This window comes from Platichthys flesus, chromosome 9 (genome assembly GCF_949316205.1).
Source record: "Platichthys flesus chromosome 9, fPlaFle2.1, whole genome shotgun sequence".
In the NCBI taxonomy this organism is placed as follows: Eukaryota; Metazoa; Chordata; class Actinopteri; order Pleuronectiformes; family Pleuronectidae; genus Platichthys; species Platichthys flesus.
In genome coordinates this window covers 15,692,944-15,714,149 of record NC_084953.1, presented here as the reverse complement: position 1 = coordinate 15,714,149, position 21,206 = coordinate 15,692,944, and the positions used below count along the sequence as shown (strand labels likewise).

At 42.2% G+C, this 21,206-nt stretch overlaps 1 protein-coding gene across 1 annotated transcript in view; it reads right to left on the bottom strand.

Annotated features, from left to right (window-relative positions):
- Window positions 1-21,206, bottom strand: part of LOC133960822 (zinc finger protein GLIS1) — a 73,451-nt gene that overhangs the window by 43,046 nt on the left and 9,199 nt on the right. Inside the window, exons 2-3 of the mRNA XM_062395665.1 lie at window positions 2,798-2,937; window positions 1,128-1,363 (exon numbers count right to left, since the gene is read on the bottom strand). Coding sequence (XP_062251649.1) covers window positions 1,128-1,363; window positions 2,798-2,937 — 376 coding nt within the window. The remainder of the gene's footprint in view (window positions 1-1,127; window positions 1,364-2,797; window positions 2,938-21,206) is intronic.

Below are 21,206 nucleotides of genomic sequence, written 5' to 3'. Positions count from 1 at the left end.
CTGGCCTAAAACATTTCATTCACTGTAATGGACCTTATTGAATGAACATTAACACTGGGCTGGCCTTTTATGAATTAAGGTGATGTTGGACATCAGGTAACATTCACTGCTGGTGACCCAAAGAGCTTTTATAAATAAATGAAATAGGATCTTCTCGTAGTGGGACGATATGAATGGGTATTTATAACTAAGAATAGAGCGGGGGTGGGGAGGGATGGCGACTGAGACAGAGAGGCCACTGGCTAGTATGTCCATCTGACGGGCTTTGATGACACAAAGGGGTTAAACCCAACCCAACATCGGGGATAAATGGGGAGTCACCTGTTTTGGTGGCATAATTGCAGTCTATGAAGGGTCAGCGTTTACAACACTGTGTATTATGGTGGGAATCTTTTCCCTGCTGAATGGGGACCCCAGGTCGGGTTTCTCCATGCGTTGCTGTGATCTCCTACATAATCATTCCTGTCAGTTGGCTCATTATGGATTTTGTCCAAAGCCCCTGAGTGATGTGAGAAGAGCTCTCTTTTTCTGCAGCCTGTCTCATGAAGGAATCGTCTTTGTCCCTTCCCCTCAGCACGCTGGGGGGGAAAAGCGGAGCTAACGCTAACTTGGATTTGGAGAAAGCCACTGGCAGACTTTGCCATCGTGGTTAATATAGACTTGAACCCCCCCTCCCCTCCTCACTCTCCGTCTATCCAGGAATACCATTTCCTGTTGGCAATGGGGAAAATATCAAGAAACTATATGCGGGGAGTCAACATCTGTCCAGTTGCACTCAAATGACTGAGGATAGAGGGAATACAAAGAGAAGGAGAAAGACGAGGGACAAACCCCACGACGTAGAAACCGCCTGGAAACTCTTCCTGACTTGACCAACAGTAGTCGAGCATTGCACCACAGAAGAATCAGATTAGTGCAACATAAATGTTGTACTTTGGACCCCTCCGGTGTGTTTTATGGGTAGAGCTTTCAGGTCATATGCATTCGCATCTGATTCCACAATAGCACAGCTAATAAAAAACACATTGCACCTGCATATTGTTAGTAATACTATATCAAACAGGAAACATGCAAAACTGGAACAGGAACAAAAGGATTCTAAAACAGGAATAACAGTGACAGTTTACCTGGCGTCCTGGTGAGGGCCGTCCTGCAGGAGGAGGTCTGGAATAGGTCTGTCACAGTGGAGGCTCTGGGGGTATAGCCCCCCTAAATGACCCCCCGGTGATAGTGGCAGGCTCTGCCCACATCGCATCAGGGTGTCCACAGCGTCACCCAGCTCAGCGTCTACATCTTTCTCCGAGCAGTAGGCACCATTCACTGGAAAAGGAGGGATAATGGTTATAACCTGCACTTCAGTTTGCTATTTACATATATTCAACACAATTTTCTTACACAAGGAAACTAGTACATCCTTGATATGTAAGTTTGGTTTTAGTTCGCAGAGCTGTGACCCATGGTCACTCTGAAACTAAACGCTGGATCAGCAACTCAGTTTCCTACTGACAGCATTGGAAGAATAAACAGTTTTACAATGGGATCCTCGCCATCAGTGACATGTTGAAATCCTATTAGATTATAAATATTCTCTCGAGGAATAATTGTTGGCTGCCACAGCTGCAGGATCCAGTGATATATGAAGAGCTCTTTGGCAAAGTCCGACTGGTGACAGTAAAAATACCACAGGAGAGACTTATTGCCAAATATTATTGCAGGAGAAGTTGAGGAAAAAAGTATCCATGTGAGGAAAAATAAACAAATCCAAATGAATATGTCTGCAAGGTCCAGCCAGTCCGAGCGCAATGTTTTAATATTAATCAAATAATTACATTACAGACCCTCTTAGAATTTACCATCAGTTCCTCAACTTTTATGCAAGCAGGCCTTTTGGGAAAACAGTGACCTCATTAATTCATTAGATTCATCTGTTATTTTATTTTCTGATTTATCAATTTAAGGTAAAATAATAACAATTAAATTGTGGGTAGAAACACTATGATTTGATCGAGTAGCAGAGTCGAGAAGTAGAAGATGATGTTTCATCTGTCATTCAAATCAATTCTTCAGTAAGTGGATGAAAGTGGATTTCTGTGACTGTGGTGAAGGGATTTATTCTTGGTCAACATTTATTTATTTGTGTTTTATTCCTTAGGCACAAGCCTGCACAGCTAAACATGTTTTGAAACTTTTATTTGTATCAGATGTTTTATCCTTTCAACTTGATTATTAGGAAATAGAGGTTTTATGAATATGAGCAAAAATATAATAAAAATAGGAACAAGAGTTAAGAGTATTAGCAGAGGGAGGGAGGTCTGTATGAGGAAATAATTGTGAAGGGGAAAGGAGATATCCCCACACACTCTTGTGTAGGTCGCCACGCGCCCCCGTTCCAACTTTTCCTAACTCAATTTCTCAAATTCAATTATCCACTAACGATGTTGTTGCCAATGTTATCACACACAATGAGCTATTATTAATAAACTCACCAAACACAATGCATGTGAGGGAGAACACAGAAAGGTACTGGGGAGTGAGATGTGAAAATAGGCAGAAAAACGTTCAGCAAATATCGGGATTTGGGCAACAGATGAAAAAGCAAAAGAGAAAAAAAAAGATTAACAAAGGAGAAAGAGAGATTACAACATGAGCTACAGATGGAGCGGGAGAGTAAACAGGACAAGCAGGAAGGGTTTGGGAATATGGGAAAAAGGTTGCAAAAGTGAACAAAAGACGAGAGAAAACAGGGGAACTTTGTGAGCCATGTCATGAGGAACATCTATTTACATATCCCTCCTACAGCTGATGTGTCCACAGTCTCCACAGCATTTGTCTTGTCGCGGGTCACAGCGGAAACACAAAGAAGCAGAGAGAAGTCGAAGCGCGCTACGCAAACAGCCTGGTATAGCCAGGGGACGACGCTGGTTTCACTCAGAGCCGCTAACAAAAGACAAGATGTCTTTTCAACTCTGGTCTGTTTTCAAGCAACACAAACCATTGTGTTTATTGAATTCAATTTTTATTTGGTTGGCTGAGCGTCCGCCCCCCCCCCCCCAATTAGCATATACAACTGTGTTTCTGTATGAAAGTTTCAAGGCCCGCTGACGTGAAGCCAAGTGCTTCCCTGCCTCGGGTCAGGGATAACTCAGTCAAGATGGCCACTAGTGATACGAAGATGATGAACGTCAGGGATCTCGTAATTGAAACTTAACGCGTGTGCACACAAAACGCACAAACAACTAAATAAAAACGTTGTCATGAAGCTCTGGTTGAACTGGCCGTTGGTCAACGGAGCCTCAAATGGATGCACATGCTCCCTCTCACACTCATATCAGAGTCCCCATAACACATAGGCTCTTTCAAGGCTCAGTGCTGTGTTCCACAGGACGCCAAGGAAGGTTCATCATGCAAATGAGTTAAAGAAGCCAGAGATGATCCCACACAATGATTCTCTGTCTGTACACTGTTCTACTAAAACTCGCTGATAAAGCCACCATTGTTTTTCAGAAGGATTTTTCTTTTTTTTAAATAACCACTTAAGCATGTCTTTACCGCTGTGAAACTGGGGCTCCACCGATCTTGTCTTTTACCAAACACTATTCACCTGATGCTAGAGCTGACAAACGAATCTCAATAGTTTTTTCGTACTTAGGTCCAAAATAAGCCCAAAGAACCAATTCAAAAAAGTGTCAGCTACTGAAAGCTGGAAGCAAACACCTGCTCAGACTTAAGATGTTTTTAGCGTGTGACTTGCCAAGTTTTAAGACTGTTTTTATTGCAGGAAAATGTCTTCCACATGCAACTGCTTGTTTAGACAACATAAAACTATGAAAATGTAACTTCTTTTGTCAAGTTAAAAAGGGTTTGTAGAAAAAAAACTACTTATTTTCCTGAAATATGTTATTGATAAAACTAAGATTGTATCAGCACCTGTATTAAAATGTTTAAAGTAAATCCCAGCTATCCTACCCTTGTGTCATTGCTATTTCTATTGAGCATGAACATGGGATGAGGGGAGAATGGATATGGATTAATGGGCCATGAGTAAGTTTGTAGGTGTGACCGCCATGCTATTAGCTTAAAATACTTTTATACAATCCGGCAACATGTGATTTTCTGCTCACTTTATTTCAAATATTTGCTTATTAACACATCCAAAACAATTTTAGCGCAATTTAGCATTGACTTGGAGATTAGCTTTTGTCACCGAAGCGGCAACCTACCCTGATGCCTCCCACTGGTTCGTGAATTGCAGTTCCATTTGTCTTTTGAAGAAGAGAGAAAGCCAGAGAATATATGGAGACGTAAGGTCATTTTCCTACAACAAGTGGAGTAAACCTCTGCTGGTCATCCACTTTTTTATGGCAAATATGGCTGTTGAACTGTTTAATACACCACTTAGTTCACAAGCGAGTTGATAGTTCTGTCTATCACATTTTCCTTTAACATAAAAATATAAATTTGAGCCACTTTCATTTGATCTCCTCAGTAACAAACCAGTAACAGAATACATGGACTAGCTCTTGCTGCTATTTGGAGGCACCATGTGAAACGACCTAGAGCGACTACATCGTTACACATGGTCCCATTTGTTTGTAATGTTTTTTTTTCTTGTGATGTTCTTTCAGACAAAATTACAAATACATCTGGATTTTTAACCTCTTGCCAGCATCTGACTTTCACATGTGCTTGAGCTGCGTCGAGGAGTTTTGCGTGACAATTTCCATTGTGTTGCGAAAGCCCAGGTGCACTGAAGCGTCTCCATCAGAGACACCTCCTGAAAGTCTCCGGCACGTTGGAATCAGAGTGTTAAATGAGTGCTAAAGGTCGTCATCCCCCCTTGCTGCAGAGAGTTAGCACTCCACTGATTTAGAGCATTGCTACATTAACAGAATCAGTCACGCTCTGGTTGGAGAAACAAGGCTCCTCGACATATGGTGGTTTGGATGGGACCCAACAGTAAATTCAGTTTATACTGAATGTGCCATGGTAATTCCGTGCTCAACATTTCAACATTTCAACAGTCATGGTTTGATCAGGAGGTGGAAGCCAGAGAGAGCATCAGGGACTGAGGTGAAACGCAAAACATCCAGCAGCAGCGACAAGAGGAGAGGGAGACAAATACCGCCCAATTTGCCATGTCTCTGTGTGGGGTCACATGTAGAGTTTGATATAAGGGAGGAATCAGGGTCTTTGTAAGTCATGCGTGGCCCTATTAAAGGTGAGGATTTGTTTGTGCAGGTTGGTTTGACTAGAACCAGGTGTTATCAAAGATTGTAAATCAAGTTTATTTGTGTTGCACCTTCCCCATGTACAACTATAACACTCATACAGCCACCAAGGCCTAACAGTCCCTTAAAATTAAATGCACCAAACTTCACACACTCAAGATATCAGTGCCATTAACATGCTTTCCAAAAATATAACAGATTCTTTCCTGGTCCATTCTTTCACAAGGTTTTGTTGAAAGCCATTTGGTAGTTTTCGCATAATCCTGCTCACAAACAAACCTAAAGATGGGCAAAAACACAACATCCTTGGTTGAGGTAAAAAGTTGGCAACCACAACAACAAAAGGACAGAGCCTCAAAAACAAGTGTTAAAATGTAATCATTTAGGACTTCAAAGGATGTAATAGAAACTGAAAGAGCCCGTGATATGAAAAAGGTATACATTCGGACAGTGTGAGTCCTCACAAGTAGAGAAAGACAAGTTAGTGAGTGAATGAATGAGAAACTATGAGCGAGTGATCCTCTGATTAATAATACATAATAGAGCCCCTGGGGACTTCCTGACCCCTTACAGCACAATTGTTTCTACATTTTAGTCCTCATTTCTGTTGCATCATCCACACAGATAAGCACACATCCTTACCACCTTTACCCCACTAGTAATGATAAGATGTAAAGGAACAGAAACGTGCCCGTCGATACTATTTTAAAATTATTTCTGCAAGAGGAGGGAAATGCAACCAACAAAGCTGTAAGACTTCAAAGATTCACACTTTGCATGTTTGTAGAAACACTGACTATAAACACAGCATTGAGTTTGTTCATAGGAAAACTCCACAGGGCGCGTTTAGCCGAGTCCAGTATAACATCCAACTGTCGAAAGCATGTCAGAACAAGCAGGGTGGGATGTTGCTGTGATATACACAGTTGCAAGCATTCAGACCCAATTACGTATGACGTTGTTAAGGGCGTGAGACCAGGGACGCAGGGGCAGAGAGAAAGCCCGAGAAAAGAAAGAGGCAGGACGGGGCCAGAAGCACCAGGGGCAAGTGTTGTGCTCTGTGAGGAGACCACGTACAGATGTGCTGGCTCATCCTCACAGAGGAGCCACTGATGTCAGCATTTGCCAACCAAAGACGCAGGCAAAAATAAGAACGCTATTGTTATCTGCCTCCCCAAACACCAACGAAATTCACTTTTGGAAGAAGCTCAGTTACGAGAGGAGTCGTCCTTTTTTAGAGAACATGATGTCTAACAAGACTCTGCTACATCCTAAGTGGTATCTTTTGTTCGATAAATGTCATCACAGGATATCTACTGCTCCCGCTGCCTCCTCTCCTCTGCTGTGTTATTAAAGCAGCGCGCTCCCTTTGGTGAGCACTGCTGCAGGATGACGGTAAGCTGAGCTCCTTTAGATGTACAGGAGAAGTCAAATTAAAGAAGCAGTTTGCCAGTTTGTACGCTCCATTGCACGTGAATGTATAAACTAATGCTTCAAACAAGAGCGTAATTATAAAGGGATAAATTGGGTTATTTGAGAACTTGTTTTGGGAGATGTATGATTATGTTTTTGGCCTAGCTTGTGGAGAGAAACAAGGTTCCAATAACCCTGCAATATGTCTGCTCTGATGTCATCCATTTGTCACGCTGCCTTCTTGTCAAAAGTCCCCTGGAAAGACGGCGCATAAAAGCCGTAAACCTCCGGTGCATCATGAGCATGAGTGTAAAGTGCTTTCTAATCCTTTTCTTCCTGCTGATTATTGCAGCCACTGTGACCATGGAGGCAGGAAAACGAGACAATAAGACAATAGACAGGAACGGTGAGTGAACGCAGACTCGATTTTTCTGATAATTAGGGCCCGACTCACTCCTTATTGGAAGGTTTGCGGTCACTGAGATGGTGATTACATTGATTGTTGAACACGCTTCGCCTGCTGGATGAATTTCTCATCTCGGGGGTCACGGTCAGCTATGATCGCGCCGTAATCGTACACCTATTCGAGCTGCCTCGGGGGCTGATGATCGAGAGTCCTGTTTGAGTTCAGCAACGTTGTGCCTTGGCTAAAAAACTCTCCCCGGACCTCAGTGACTAATAAATGACTAATAAAGCGGAGCAGACACATGTCTCCAATCTAGCAGAACTTAACCCCTCCGAAACAACATGGCTATTATTCCAAGATACGCAGTTATGACTACCATACCGTACAAAGCATTCCAGCCCATACAGCAACGAAAAGATCAAACCACATCATCACATAGTTGAAAGTCTATGTCGCTGTCTCCCTCAATGAATCTCTCTCCTTCTCCCTCTCCCTCTCTCTCTCTCTCTCTCTCTCTCTCTCTCTCTCCGGTATCATTATTTCTCTTACACTCCTCCATCTGATCAGCAGATGGTCTGGACACCATTATTAACTGTAATTGGTGGTAATCTGGGGGCGATTCTTTATTTCGGTGACACTTCATTTTCTATAATTCTCGCCTCTCCCTTTTAAGTCACCTAAGCGTTGCGTTAAGTGCCAGAGTGAGACCGTGCTTGTGCCAGGCGTTTAATGCGTTCAAGTCTTCAGAGACATGCAGGCCTCAATGAAAAGCAGATGTGAGGATGGATAGATGGTTTAAGGAGAGGGAAAGAAGGGGGGAGGTGATCGGAGGTGTACTGTACTTAAAGGAGCGAGAGGATGCTATTTGGGGGGCGGAGGGGGGTTGGGTTGTCAGGAGTGCGATGCAAACATCTGAACCCGAGGTACAACAAGCTGCCAAAACCGCAAGACAGATGCCTCTGGAAATCCAACCTGACACCTCAACTGGCCCCACTTTGGCTCCATAAATCATAACATTCAGCACTTAAACAGTTAATAATGATCATTTTATTCCTGTCGGCCCCAACACCCCCACCTGCCATGCTCCCCCTCCACCTTTTCCCTCTCTGTTTTCACATTAGAAAGGTCAACACATACAAGTGTGCAACAGCCGGCTGCAGGACTTTGTAGTGGGACTCACTGGTTGTGCATCTTGTCCTGTGCAGATGTTGTGTATTAGGGTCCAAAGCCTTTCCCAGCTTCCCTGAATCTCATAACTCATGTCTATATTTGTGTCTGCGGCATAGGCCCGGAAACTTATTTGTTTGCTTAGTAATGGATGTATGATTGAAAAACCTGGGGGCATAAGTAAATGAAAAATAACAACGTCTAGGGAGAAAGCTCCTCCTAAAGCAGGTGCGTTGCGAGGGGAAGAAGACGCAGAAGAAGAAGGAAAAAAACTCTATTAAATTACTGCTGGAGCACAGAAATGTCAGTGTTTTCATTGCAGGATTACCAGTACCAGCAGACATGAGAACTTTCATGAGGATAAAATCAATTTGTTCTGGCTGATTTCAGCCACTCTCGACCAGGTATCTTTGTTCCTCGCCGTTTTTTCTCATGGTCAGCTCGGTCACACAATAACCTCAGATTAGCTGTTATGAAGACGAAGAAAAAGCCTTGGAGTGAATAAGAAGGAGTCATGCAGCTCCAGAGGCATTCAGCTGCAGGCCTTAAATGTTTGGGCACAGTACAGAAATATCTGACTCCAGCTGCATCACGGTAAATGCTATAAATTATTATTTGGGCGGTGGTGCCATGACTGGCAATGTTGCCTCACAATGAGAAGGTTCAAATCCCGTTGCAGAGTGGAACCTTTTTGCATGGTTGTGTGTCTCTCTATGTTGGCCCTGTGATGGTGACCTGCTCAGGGTGTACCCTGCCTGTCACCCAATGGCATCTGGGATTGGCTCAAGCTCCGCAGTGACCCTCAAAGGAGAACTGTTAAAGATAATGGGTGGATGGAAATCATGAATATATAACAACTGGAAAATAAGCTACGAGCACAGCAGTGGGACTGGTTGTTGTTATTTAGTGGTGGCACTCAGTTTGAAGTCACACTGATGAATGCAGCACTCGATAAATGATTAGCCCTCCTGCCTTTTAGAGGAGCGGACACATGTTGTGGGAAGCAGACGGCCTCATAATACCAGGCTCTTCAAATGGAGCAGCGCTAACCGCAGTCATGAACACAAACAAATAGTTGGCAGTACAACAGCCCCTAAAACCCCCCCCACACACCTACCCCACCCACCCCCATTTCCCTGTGCCAGGCGAGGTGCCAGGCGAGGTCTCAGAGAGCAGCCACTTTACCACACGGATTAATGAGGGGATGCTCAGAGTCGAAAACCAAACACGGGAGAGAATGTTGTGGGTTTATGTCACTGCACATGCATGCTCAGACACACACACACACACACACACACACACACACACACACACACTCCCTCTCTCTTTCACACTCATACAAAATTAGATATCTCACAGTCCCTAAACCTCTACAAAGGAAGATGCACTGATAGGCTGTGCTCACCCCTGATAGCATCCCACAACGTCCTATCGACAGTCACAGCCAATCATCTCCTGTGTTGTCCCTCCTCATTAACATAATTAAAACAGTTCACTTGTGCATGTCACCACCTGGTGGTAGCACCTTGTCACTGGTGACGGTTTCCAGCACATCTCCGACAGGTGAAGAGACTAGAAAAAGTTTGGTCTGACTTGAAGACCTGCAGGTAACAGAGGTCCAGAGACTGTTTTAAAAGTACAGGTTATAATTTTACAATGGTTACAAATACAACTCATTATATGATTTTCTGAACTGCACACATGAGCTATTGTGACTAATATTGTAGATATAACGGTATAAACATTCTTAAATGCCCCTTGTAATTGACATAGAGGTTTTATAATGGTGAAAATGTGTTAAAATTTGTAAATTTATAAATACTTCCAGAGCTAAAAGGCTTTGATGTATCATTTCCCCCTTTTTCAAGATAAATGTTTAGCAATTTCCATTAGACATTAAGTTTGAGTCATAGCATTCCCAGATCATGGGGCCTATTTTCTAGTCCAAACACTCATCAGTATTCAATAATCCAGGAGTCACGCACTTACATTTCGAACAGCTGTGACAGTGGGATTTTCAAAATTTCAAAAGCAGCAGAGCTGAATAACCACATGGTGATATCTGATCAGAGAGAGAAGAGCTCAGGATATGAGACACAAACTAAATCGCCAGGAAATCCAAAGAAAATGACTCATGGTAGGAAACACTGTTTGCACACTGACCTCTGGGAATGGCTTTAAAATGGAACAATGATTGATTATCGCAAAAATAAGCATCACTTCTAACTATTTTGTTTCCATCAAAAATGTGCATAGTCAACAAACCACTTTAAAGCCACTAGTAGCCACAGCTCGATCCTGACAATCACTATGATAACAAGATTTTTTTACCACAAATCTCTACATTGCCAGGATTAATCACAAAGTTTTACAAGGACCCTCTCAGCCAAACCACATCCTAGAATTCAACCGAAAAGCTTCATAATTATAAAGACCAGAGCACAAAGCTGCGGACTGGACCAGCTTGACAGCCGGCAGACTGACGAGATGTGATGCACTTGCCTGGCAGACGTGACAGTGACGTCTGGTTAGGTGACAGACACCTTTATAGGGCTGGTGAGCAACGCCAAGCCAAGAGTGCTGGAACCTCGGCAAGGGATCCGGAGGTGCTTCACACTCAGACAAGAGGCTGCTCTGTTTGGGGAGGCGGCAGAGTGATGTAGCCAGTCCGCAGCTTTGGAGACTGAGGAGCAGTGGAAGCACCACACCCTCAGAGAAAGTGTTAAAGGTGAGACTGAAACACTTCTCAACTGAATCAAATTGTATTCCTACAACAACATGGTGTTAAAAATGTATAAGACATTTTTTTAAATCAGTGTTTATTCCAAAGATTTTAGGCTCTGAACCTGAGTGCGTTAATGCATGTGTGTGTGTGTGTGTGCGTGTGTGTGTTTGTGTGAGTGTACTTGCACTCAGGAGAATAACCAGTGTACATAAATCTGCTGTAAAAAGTAAACATGGCAATTTAATGCAGAAGCCGTGTTTTGTCCGAGTGCCCGCTCGAGTCGAATCAAAACACAGCAGACGTCCCTCTGCAACTGTAGTGAAATCAGATCCATTAGTCAAACATCAGTATGACCCTCTATTTGCCAAAATTACGATAATAGTATAATAAATCTGCATGGCTCAAAACGACTTGGTTAGGAAAATAACTTCTGTCAAACTGAGGTCATTTGTAATGATGGCTTTATCCTCGTGGTGAATTTTATTCCATGTGACAAAGCAATAAAAGAAAGTCTCAAGTATTACTGTATTTCTCTTATTTTTTTATGCAAATGGAATAAAACTGGGGAAACAATTTGAGTGATAAAAGTTTACAGATTCAGTCATCATGAACCCTTAAATCTGTTTATAAAACTGAGGAAATGAGGCAATGCACCCTGTAAAAGCCACAGTTATCTATAAAAGAGAATCAGGTTGGTTAATGCAGGCATATATTAACGTGCATGCTTATGCATTGGATTATTATGATGATTCTGTTTCTTATTAGCAAGAATTGCACCATGTGGATGTTTGGATAATATGATCGTGTTCAAAATTTGTATGTTATGAATTACTTGAGATCTAGTTTAGTTTGTGTGGGCTGTAGGTGCAGTTTTTTAGAATCCAGAAAGGATTTTCACATATTAAGAAGATGGTGAGATAAGTTATGAATAGAATAAAAAAAGATTTATCACAGAATAACTTAATGAATAACAAGAGAACAGATAAAATAAATAATTGGATATTTGGTTTGTTGAGTTTAACGATACTAAGAGTCTCCAGCCAAGCCAGCTCCTCTATTAAGCTGCACTTACTGGAGAAAAAGAACTCCTTGGAGCTTAATCTGCATGGCAAAATGCTCAAAGCAATAATACCAAAATTTAGTTTGCCATGTTCATCATCTTGGTTTAGTGCTTTAGCATGCTAACATTTGCTAAACAACAAGTATAGCTATAGCTGATGGGAATATACGATGGCGCCACCCTAGTGGCAGCCTGTTGCAACAGCTATTTCTTCTTCAACTTTGATCTTTTGTATTCTTTTCGTCAGTGTTTTGTTTCTTTTGACATCTCTGCACTATCCTTGATCTCCCTCATGATCAACAAAGTCTGTCCGCTGTCTGTCTATCTATCCGTCTATCTAGACATCTATCTATCCCGTTGTACCACTTTTGCAGATATTAAGTCATAAACAGAAATATTTGACGAAACTAAATCTAACCCGATGTCTTGAAATGCAGTAAAGGGATCACCGAAATGGTTACAGTTAATCCTGAGGGGCACCTGAACAGTTGCTCTGACTTCGCTCTCAAATTCAAACCTCATGGTGGCACAAGAGGAGAAGTCAAGGGGTCATCTCTGGGCTCCCTGGATTTCATGGTAATTCATCCTCTGGTTGTTGACATATTGTAAAGTGCTGCACTGATATTGAATCCCTGAACCTGAGCTGACGGCATGACGGAAACGGGCAGGACAAGAGAACATGAGCAGACTCAGTCAATACATTTTTTTTAACTCATACTAATCTCAGGTATGGGGGCATCTATGTCCAGGGCTTCCAGATATTACACTGGCTAGCTGTAGTAGGACTTTGTTAGCTTAGCTTATCTCTGCACCAGTGGCCTGTTCACTTTGGCCTGATTGAGTCTGTTAGTACAGCACTCCTTCAGTCTTCTTCAGCCAGCACCCGGTATTTACAAGCAAGTCTAAATCTGTGAGAGATTGTGATTGAACACAGATGCCAGGAAATTCCTCAGAAATGACAGTGGCTAATCTCAACTACAGATTATATGAGTTTCTCTGTGTAGAAGACTCATGAAGGCCCATTTGATAGACACTCCCTCGTCTTCTCGCCCAGCTCCGCCTCCACTCACATTAGACTTTGACAGAACTGGAGATTTATAGGACTTCTGTAAAAAACATTAATCAATTTGGAGCAATTACTGAATATTTTGAAGGGCAGCCGTGGTGGAGAAATAAATGAAAAAACTCTGGAGGAAAGTGGTCTTTAATTAGATCACGTCTGAATGCAGCAACATTTGAAAATGATTATTTGTTACCTATACAGTACACATAACCTTCTGTTCTTCTCAGAGGAGATGCTGGTTGTTTCAATCAAGGACCAAACCAGATGTTTCAGGGAACTAAAAGAGGAATCCAATATCACTTCCTATTTCTATGTTACTTTTTGTTGTTTCAGTGCAGGAAGAAAAATGAAATGTTACCTTGTGAAAAGGATATGTTCAAAGCATGCATAGTAATTGCTTTGGCTTTTGAAGTTTTGCGGCTAGAGTTCAGGCCCGTGCTTCTCCACAGTGTTCGCAGTGAATATTAGCCATTCAGGATGATTGAGGGTTAACTCGGCTCCGAAACGAGTTTCTTGAAAGACCAACAATCAGCTTTGACAGCGGAGCCACAGAGGGGAAGCTTTTATTTTGATTCGATTATCGGTGTTGTTTCATGTCGCTAGTTTCAATACTCTTACATTTTAGGCTATGAAGTAAAATGATCGGCTTTGGACTAAATCCTCCTGTGTCCCCAAAACAAATGTCATGTTAAACATAGGACACATTGATGCCCCGCTACGTGAGAAAATCCAAACCCTAAAGATATGTAGAGTAATTATCTGATGATGTGCTATAAACCAGTGTTTGGTTTCTTAAAGAATGGTTTCTTACTGACTGAAAAAATTTGGTGCACTTTTTGAACTTACAGCGGGTCCCCCTGTTGTTTTTCCATGTTTGTATCCGCAGTCTCTGCAGTCTCTGCAGTATTACGCAAAAACGATCAAAACAAATGTCTATTTAACTTGCGGGAAGGATGGGACATCGGCCAAGAAAGAACCCAATACATTTTGGGAACTAAGACTTGGGACTGACATCTATGAGTGTGTGAAATCGAGTGCTGCTTGATTTCAAAGATGTTCTTCTAGCAACTGTTTTGAAACTACAATGATCAACCAATCAATCGTTTTAAAAACCAGCTACACTTCATTAAATGGAAAATAGTTTCAGCAAAAACACAATTTTTGGAAGACAGAATTTGTTTTGCAGCTGTCGACACCTCTGAACCACTTAGTACATCAACTGATATGTTGTAACTGATTCAAAATATTGGTGATAATATCTTGTGCAGAGCCCCTATAACATCACCGTCAAGAACTGCAACCAAAGGGCATTAATCCGGCTGAATAACCCGGCTGAATGGGGGGTTATTCCGATAACCGGAGCTGTAGAGGGACCAATTCGCTAAGGGGCACCACATGATTTGGGGGTTTTCATAAATATACAGAATAAATAAGAGAGGGCCCCAGGTTTTCCACTGAGCAAACCTGTGTTGAGTTTCAAACCACACATACCTAAGGAAGTCAGCAATATCATTCTTTTATTGTGTGGGGAGTCCTCATTAACCAAAGGTTTGGGCATGTGAGCACCACCCCCCATCGAAACCCCACACACTCACCAACACACATCACACATAGTGGCGGGAACGTGCTCCGCAGGTAATTTGAGATGGACAGTCTACCGGACATTATATATCACTGCACATCAAACACAGCTCACTAAGGCTGCTGTGGGGAGGACGAGGAGGAGGCCGCAGTTCATACTTGACCCTTCATCACAGGAAGAGCCCAGCGTTGGCGACCGCTTGAGCAGTGATGACTTCTGAGCCCCCGCGGTCCCAGCGACCAAGGCACGGTGGGGCCTGTAAAAAGCCCCAAATGGTACCAAATGACACCTAAGGAAACACACTCAATCTTGTGCGGTGGAAGGTCAATACAAAGCTATTTATACAGACAACAGCAATGAGTGTTGGGCCACCATCAAAGAGCTTTATGAGCAAATATATTCTCACTGCGTAAGCATTTCAGATGTCCAGGCATTAAAGCCCTCCTGAGTTTTTCCCCTCTCTTTTTTTAATGGCTGTAACAAGATTCCTGTTATTATGATTTCTGCTCTCGCTGCTGGTGGTTTGGCCAAAGTGAGACACGGGTTTTGTCTCAGGAGTGAAACTATTTCCGAGTCGGAACCTGGCTGTTGCTCTGTTTTACCGAGGCTCACCCCCCAGCACAGTCAGTAACATCGTAATGACTGAGCACATCACTTGGCACTGACTCATGTGGGACAAAGACATGTGGAGCAAAAGCACATACAGGTCAACAGCTTACACTGAGAATAAATCTGAAGTCTCACGGGATAACTACTTGGAAGTTCCATGAGTCATAGTATGGAGAATAAGTATCTCTTATACATACACATGGAACATTATATTAAACAAGACCATATCAATTATATGAAGTCTTAAATGTATTGCTATGGCTGAATCAAAAACAATAACAGAAGAACTAGTTTGATGACATCGTGAACCAGTGTGGGATCATGGGAATTGTTGTCCTCACCACAATTGTAGATGTACATCTACCTGACACAACTCATGCGCAAATTGTGTTCAAGGATAAGGTGAAATGGTCAAGTTGGTTCCACTTTACCAATATCTACCCTTGCCTATCCTCCTTTGAATAGAGGCAAATATTCTCCAAAAATACTGTCACAAAAAAGAAAGACACAGCAAATACCAAGCAAACATTCATGGCCCTGAACACTCAGAGTGATATACCCAAAAAGAAAAAGTGAAGGCTCTAAGTCTGTGGACTTTTGGATGGATCTGTGGTGAGATGAAGCCCAATCAGACGATAACACGCAGAAATAAAGAAATCATTCTTCATTTGGATCTTGGCGTCTGCCATGTGTGTTGTTTGGCTCCTCTGGGCCCAAGGCGCACAGGCTGAATGCGAAGGGAATCTCAGAGGGCTCTGGCCTGTACCATGTGTCAAGCCTTTCACATAACCTGGCATTCATTGTGAAGCTCTTTTACGAACCATAAAAATATTCATTTCGCTCCCTGACCTGTTTTCCAACATAGTCTCCAAACCCATAAAAGCGTTTGCTTTTCATTTATTTTTATTTGAAGAACTTTGAAATGCAAATGTTTGTTTCCTTGCGAGTAAAAATTAAGAGAAGCCATTTGAAAAGAGAAATTTGATGTGAAATATGAATTCTAGCCATTTGACATCATCCCTAACATAAACATGCGGGTTCTCAGAGCACGTCTTTTTGTGCTGTTAAATGAGTATACTTTGGCACGCTGAAGTGTACATATACTGATGCTTTGCCTCTCTCGCTGGAGTCCTTCATGGCTCAGAGCTCTTGAGGCTTGTAGAAGACTGGCATCTTTACTGTGGCCTAGATTGGCCATATTTATGTGTCAAATGACAGATCTGGCCCTGTAAAAGTGGGCACTGTGGTTAACTGTGCATTTACGTTTACAGCTAAAGCTACCAAGGACATAGCTAACAACTTCTGTTGACTTTTGTTGAATTGCGGGTTTAGGGGCTATATATTTAACATGTATTTAAACGGCAGCCTTTATCCAGCCCTCAAATGAAAGTATTCACTAAGCTTTATATTTTTTAAATTCATTCTATTCACTTTATAGCTGAACTTACATATGTTTTCCCCTTGTTGGAATAAAAACCCACATTCTTTAGTACAATAATAGCCGTGTTGTTGCAAAAATTGTGGACGATTTATTATTCCCAGTGAACCGAAGTGTTCTCAAAAATTTACAAATAAAAAGAAAAGAAACTGTTTATGCTGGCCGCTTTCACTACACTGCTATTTCTGTGAAATCAGTTATGGATACCCTGAGAATCAAAGCAGCGTAGATACATAAAAATGTCTCAAAAGTAAACTTGAATTATTCATCACTAGCAGTAAGTGCTGAAGCCACACGTACTTAGTTGAATTTCACAACATTTGGTGCATCACTGTCATTTGGAACATTGAGACATTCCTCAAAGGTTATAGCACAAGTAGAGATGTTTAATTCAACAAGTTTGACATGCCCGCCACGCCAACGGTTCCACGTACAAAGTCCGGTTCTGTGCATGAGCCTGACAGCAGGTCTGGACTACATGTTTGTGGCTAAAAGTTGAGTTCAGGGCAAACTCACAAATTGTAAATTATGAAAATAAAAATTGGAAGGTATTGGAGAAGGGTGGAGACTAAGAACAGAACAATGAAATGTGAAAAAAAGGCTTCGACACCTCTACCTACCTCGTCTTCTGAAAATATTTGTTTGGCTTTTACCCGTCAAGTGGGTTGGCAGGAGACGCGATGAGGAAACTTTGGCGCTAAAGCAGCCACTGTGTTAATCATACAAATTCAATTTAAGCCCAGCAGTTAAAATCTTGGCTGTTTGGTTTGTTTGTCTGTGTGAGTTGTTACTCATGACTGATTAGTGGTGATTTATTTGCACAGAAAAGGTAATGTAGTATAATAATGATACGTCAACTTGTTTCACTTTGTTGCCTTTTGTTTTGTTTGTATACCATTATGTGTAATATCAAAGGTTTTGTAAAAATCTTTGCTAAACTTTCATTAACGTAGTTTAATAAACAAGCACTTCCCCTGAAAGCTATAGTGAAAAATTAAACAATAAAAAATCTGCAGAATTTCTAAGCTGCTGCTCATTTAACAAGTGAGTGTATCATTTTACCCAGAAACCCTGAAAGTCTGTAACACAGTAGGCCTGTGAGTTCCTCTATGGGACAGCGCACACACTGTCAAACTCCATGCAGCGCTGCAGAATGCACCAGCCTGTGTAATGTTGTGGAACAAGCAGCAGGTATTTGTTAGTTAATCAGCGTTTGAATTAAGCTACGGGCCGAGGTTGTGTTCAGGAGCAGAGGGGCTGTTTTGACTAAGCCGTCTCAGCGAGGGCCTGGTCATGGAGACTCCCAGCATTTGTAAAAGATTAGTGGCCTAGTCCTGATGCACTGAGCTCGGGTCAGGCAGAGTGCACGGCTCGGACGCGAGGCGAGTTTCACTCTATCTCTCCCATCTGCAGCTCTCACACAGCATATCTGCTGGTCCCAGTACATGAGACACACTGAATAATGTGATTAAAGGTTTTGAAACAGGGGTTTTGGAGTTCGCCAAGGGGGGATTGTACAGAAGTTGTTCCTTAAGCAACGTTACCCGGTTTGACAGACAGTCGCTAAGGTCATGCCACAGAGGCCCTTACAGCAAACACAGATTGTTGTTAAGCATAAGCATATCAAGTTTGTCCCTCTTACGCTATCTACTAGGGCTTTGATAGTTTGTGAGGCATGGGGGGGGGGGCTGTATCGCATTTGAGCACTTCCAGTCTTCAGTATCTAATCTGAAGAAGGGAATAGCCCGTGATAGAAATAACAATAGCCCACATGCTCTCAGCTGATCATTAGCCAGAAAACAAAATTAAAACCAACTGTGTGGGAACAATAAAATAATTTGTCAGGGGAGAAGGATGCAGATAAATTCTGCAAAGCATTTTCCAATTGGCCGAGGCTCTGGTGCACTGGGCCAAGTGCTCAGCACCTGGATGTCATGGCTCTGACGCTGCCTAATTCATTTAAACTTTCTAACAAACGCCTATTAGATCACTGTCAAGCTTTAAGTGCCTGATTAGGCTTTTTATGGGTATTGGTCAACATGTGCTTCAAACTGATATTTGGAGGGTAAAAGTTAGATAAACACAAATAAATCGAAATTTGGGAACTGGAGCTCTGCTCTCCTTCGTTCACACCCTCTATCTGTCCACTAGATCTATGACTAGGCTTCCGGGAAGATATACTGGGGAGAGAGCCAGAAACTCATCCTAAAGGTTATTGTCAAAAACTCCTGGTGATATATAAGAGACATTTCCTGCTACAGGAACATTTATTGGTTCGAGGAGCTCTGTGAACCCATGTGTGAAACCCTGTATGGTTCCAAGAGCCTCAGTGTATCAGTCTTGAGGTGAGTGAAGCTCCTCTGGATGGATTCTTGCTTTGTTGTAGAGGTTGAAAGTTGAGCTGAGGTAAAGGCTGTAAACGTCAGGTCAGCTACGAAAGCATGTGGGTTCCCAAAGCTTTCAACTTCCATTATCAACAGAACCCAGCGATAACCACCATCTTTATTGAATATAAAACCATGCAAGTGCTGCTTAACATTAGTGTCATTATTATTATTATAATTTCAAATAATTGGTATTGACCACTGCTTTTATAGCATCAAACTAAAATAACTGCATTTACAAGAAAAATCAACACTTGAACATACATCAGAGTGATAACAAATACTTCAAACTTCTGTCACTTTGACTTTTAGTTTGCTCCATGTCCCATCTGCTAACATGGAGGAGCTGGGATTAATGACCTTCACTGCAGCAAGGGGGTGATCGAAATGTTCACTTCTAGGGAGCAGTCATTTCTCTAATAATTTATATCCAGTCTAGGGTTTACTCCCACAAGCACACACAAACCTAATCACAATAACTTCTTTAACTGTCCCAAAGCATTAAACAGCTGTAATACTATCTCTATGTTGAACGATATGGAAGATATGAAATATATCAGTAGCCCAGCATTTATTTTATATTTTTAATGTATTGAGATATTGGATGGTCAGTTTTTAGCAACAAGTTGTGGTCGGTTCATCAAACAAAAAACATTTAGCACTGAAATGTCTCCGGGGACTCCCACAGTCTTAAAACATGAAGATTGGTGAATGGGAGGGTGACTGGTTGTTGCCTCTGTATGTTGGCAATGCGATAAGCTGGCGACCTGTCCAGGGTGTACCCCGCATCTCACCCAATGTCAACTGGGATTGACTTCTGCCCTCTTGTGACCGTCAACAGCTCTGAGCCATGAAGGACCCCCTTATATAGGTAATTGATGGATGGATGTTTTCATAGTGGTTTTTCAAGGTTTTGATGTTCGGAGTTGATCAACTTGTCCGTCATGTCCTGGACTTTGACCAAAACTTTAGCGCAAGCACACATGCACACACACAGTGAGAGAGAGAGTCCCAAACTCCTCACTACTAAAACCATGAACAATGAGCCCCATAAGAGACCATAAGTGTCCAACATGACGTTTGTGTTAAGCAGTGTATTATAGAAGCCGACTTCTGGGTCTTAGGGGGGATGTTAAGCATGTTAATGAAGAGTGCATACTGAGGCTATTACTCAGTCTTACAGGGATCCATTTAACACACATATTGCACAGCCCTTTTGAGCTTCAGTTCAAATGGAGTAAAGCAAGTATACTTAATCTTGGCAACAGTAAATCAAAGAAGAACAGAACCGATTGTCTTCAACAAAACTGCTTCCAGCCAAACCATTTTCTCCTTCAGGATTACAGACATACACTGCCAACAGAGCGAAAACTGCACAGCCTTCCTTCAAATGCAGTTTGATAAAGAGAATGTAAATCAGCCAGATACTACAGGAGCCAGGAGATAACAGATGTCTCCACTGTTTCCAGAGGAAACTGGGCAGAGCGACCAGCTCATCTGTGAGATGCAGTTTTCACTTCCAGAGGGTGAAATCAAGCTGACATCTGTAGAAGACTGCTACAGCAGCACCGCAGTTACAAGCCAAAGTCGTCCTACAGTAGAGTCCTTCAACTCCCTGTTCGGCAACGGCCTGTCAAGGACCATTAAAAGAGGACACTGACATGTGACAGAGGAAAAGAGGAGAACTCTTGGATTAGTTGAGAAGAAATGGAAACGGCATCAGCAACATTCAGTCCCGACTGGCAATGTTGTTGAAACACACTTCAGGCACCATTATGTCTCTGGTTGTAGTTAGACAACCACAACGTGGTAGAGTGTGTGGCTAGGTTGAAGCAGAGCATGCAAATAAAATTGAGTTGTTTGCCATTTCAGTACTTCAGGGAGTTCTCATACACAACATATTCCCACAGAATGAAAAAAACTCCATGCCCTCTGCAGCATCACATCCTGGGAAATTGCATCTTCTTATCACATACACCATCTCCTTGCAGATATTAAGCCACAGCCTTCCCTTTCAAATATAATTGTGAGTAAAAAAACAGTCTGTAAAAATAACCCTAAGCATCACAGATCACAGTGCTGGCATGGAGCCTCCGCACTTTATTAACATCCAGAGTCGACCTGGCAAAGC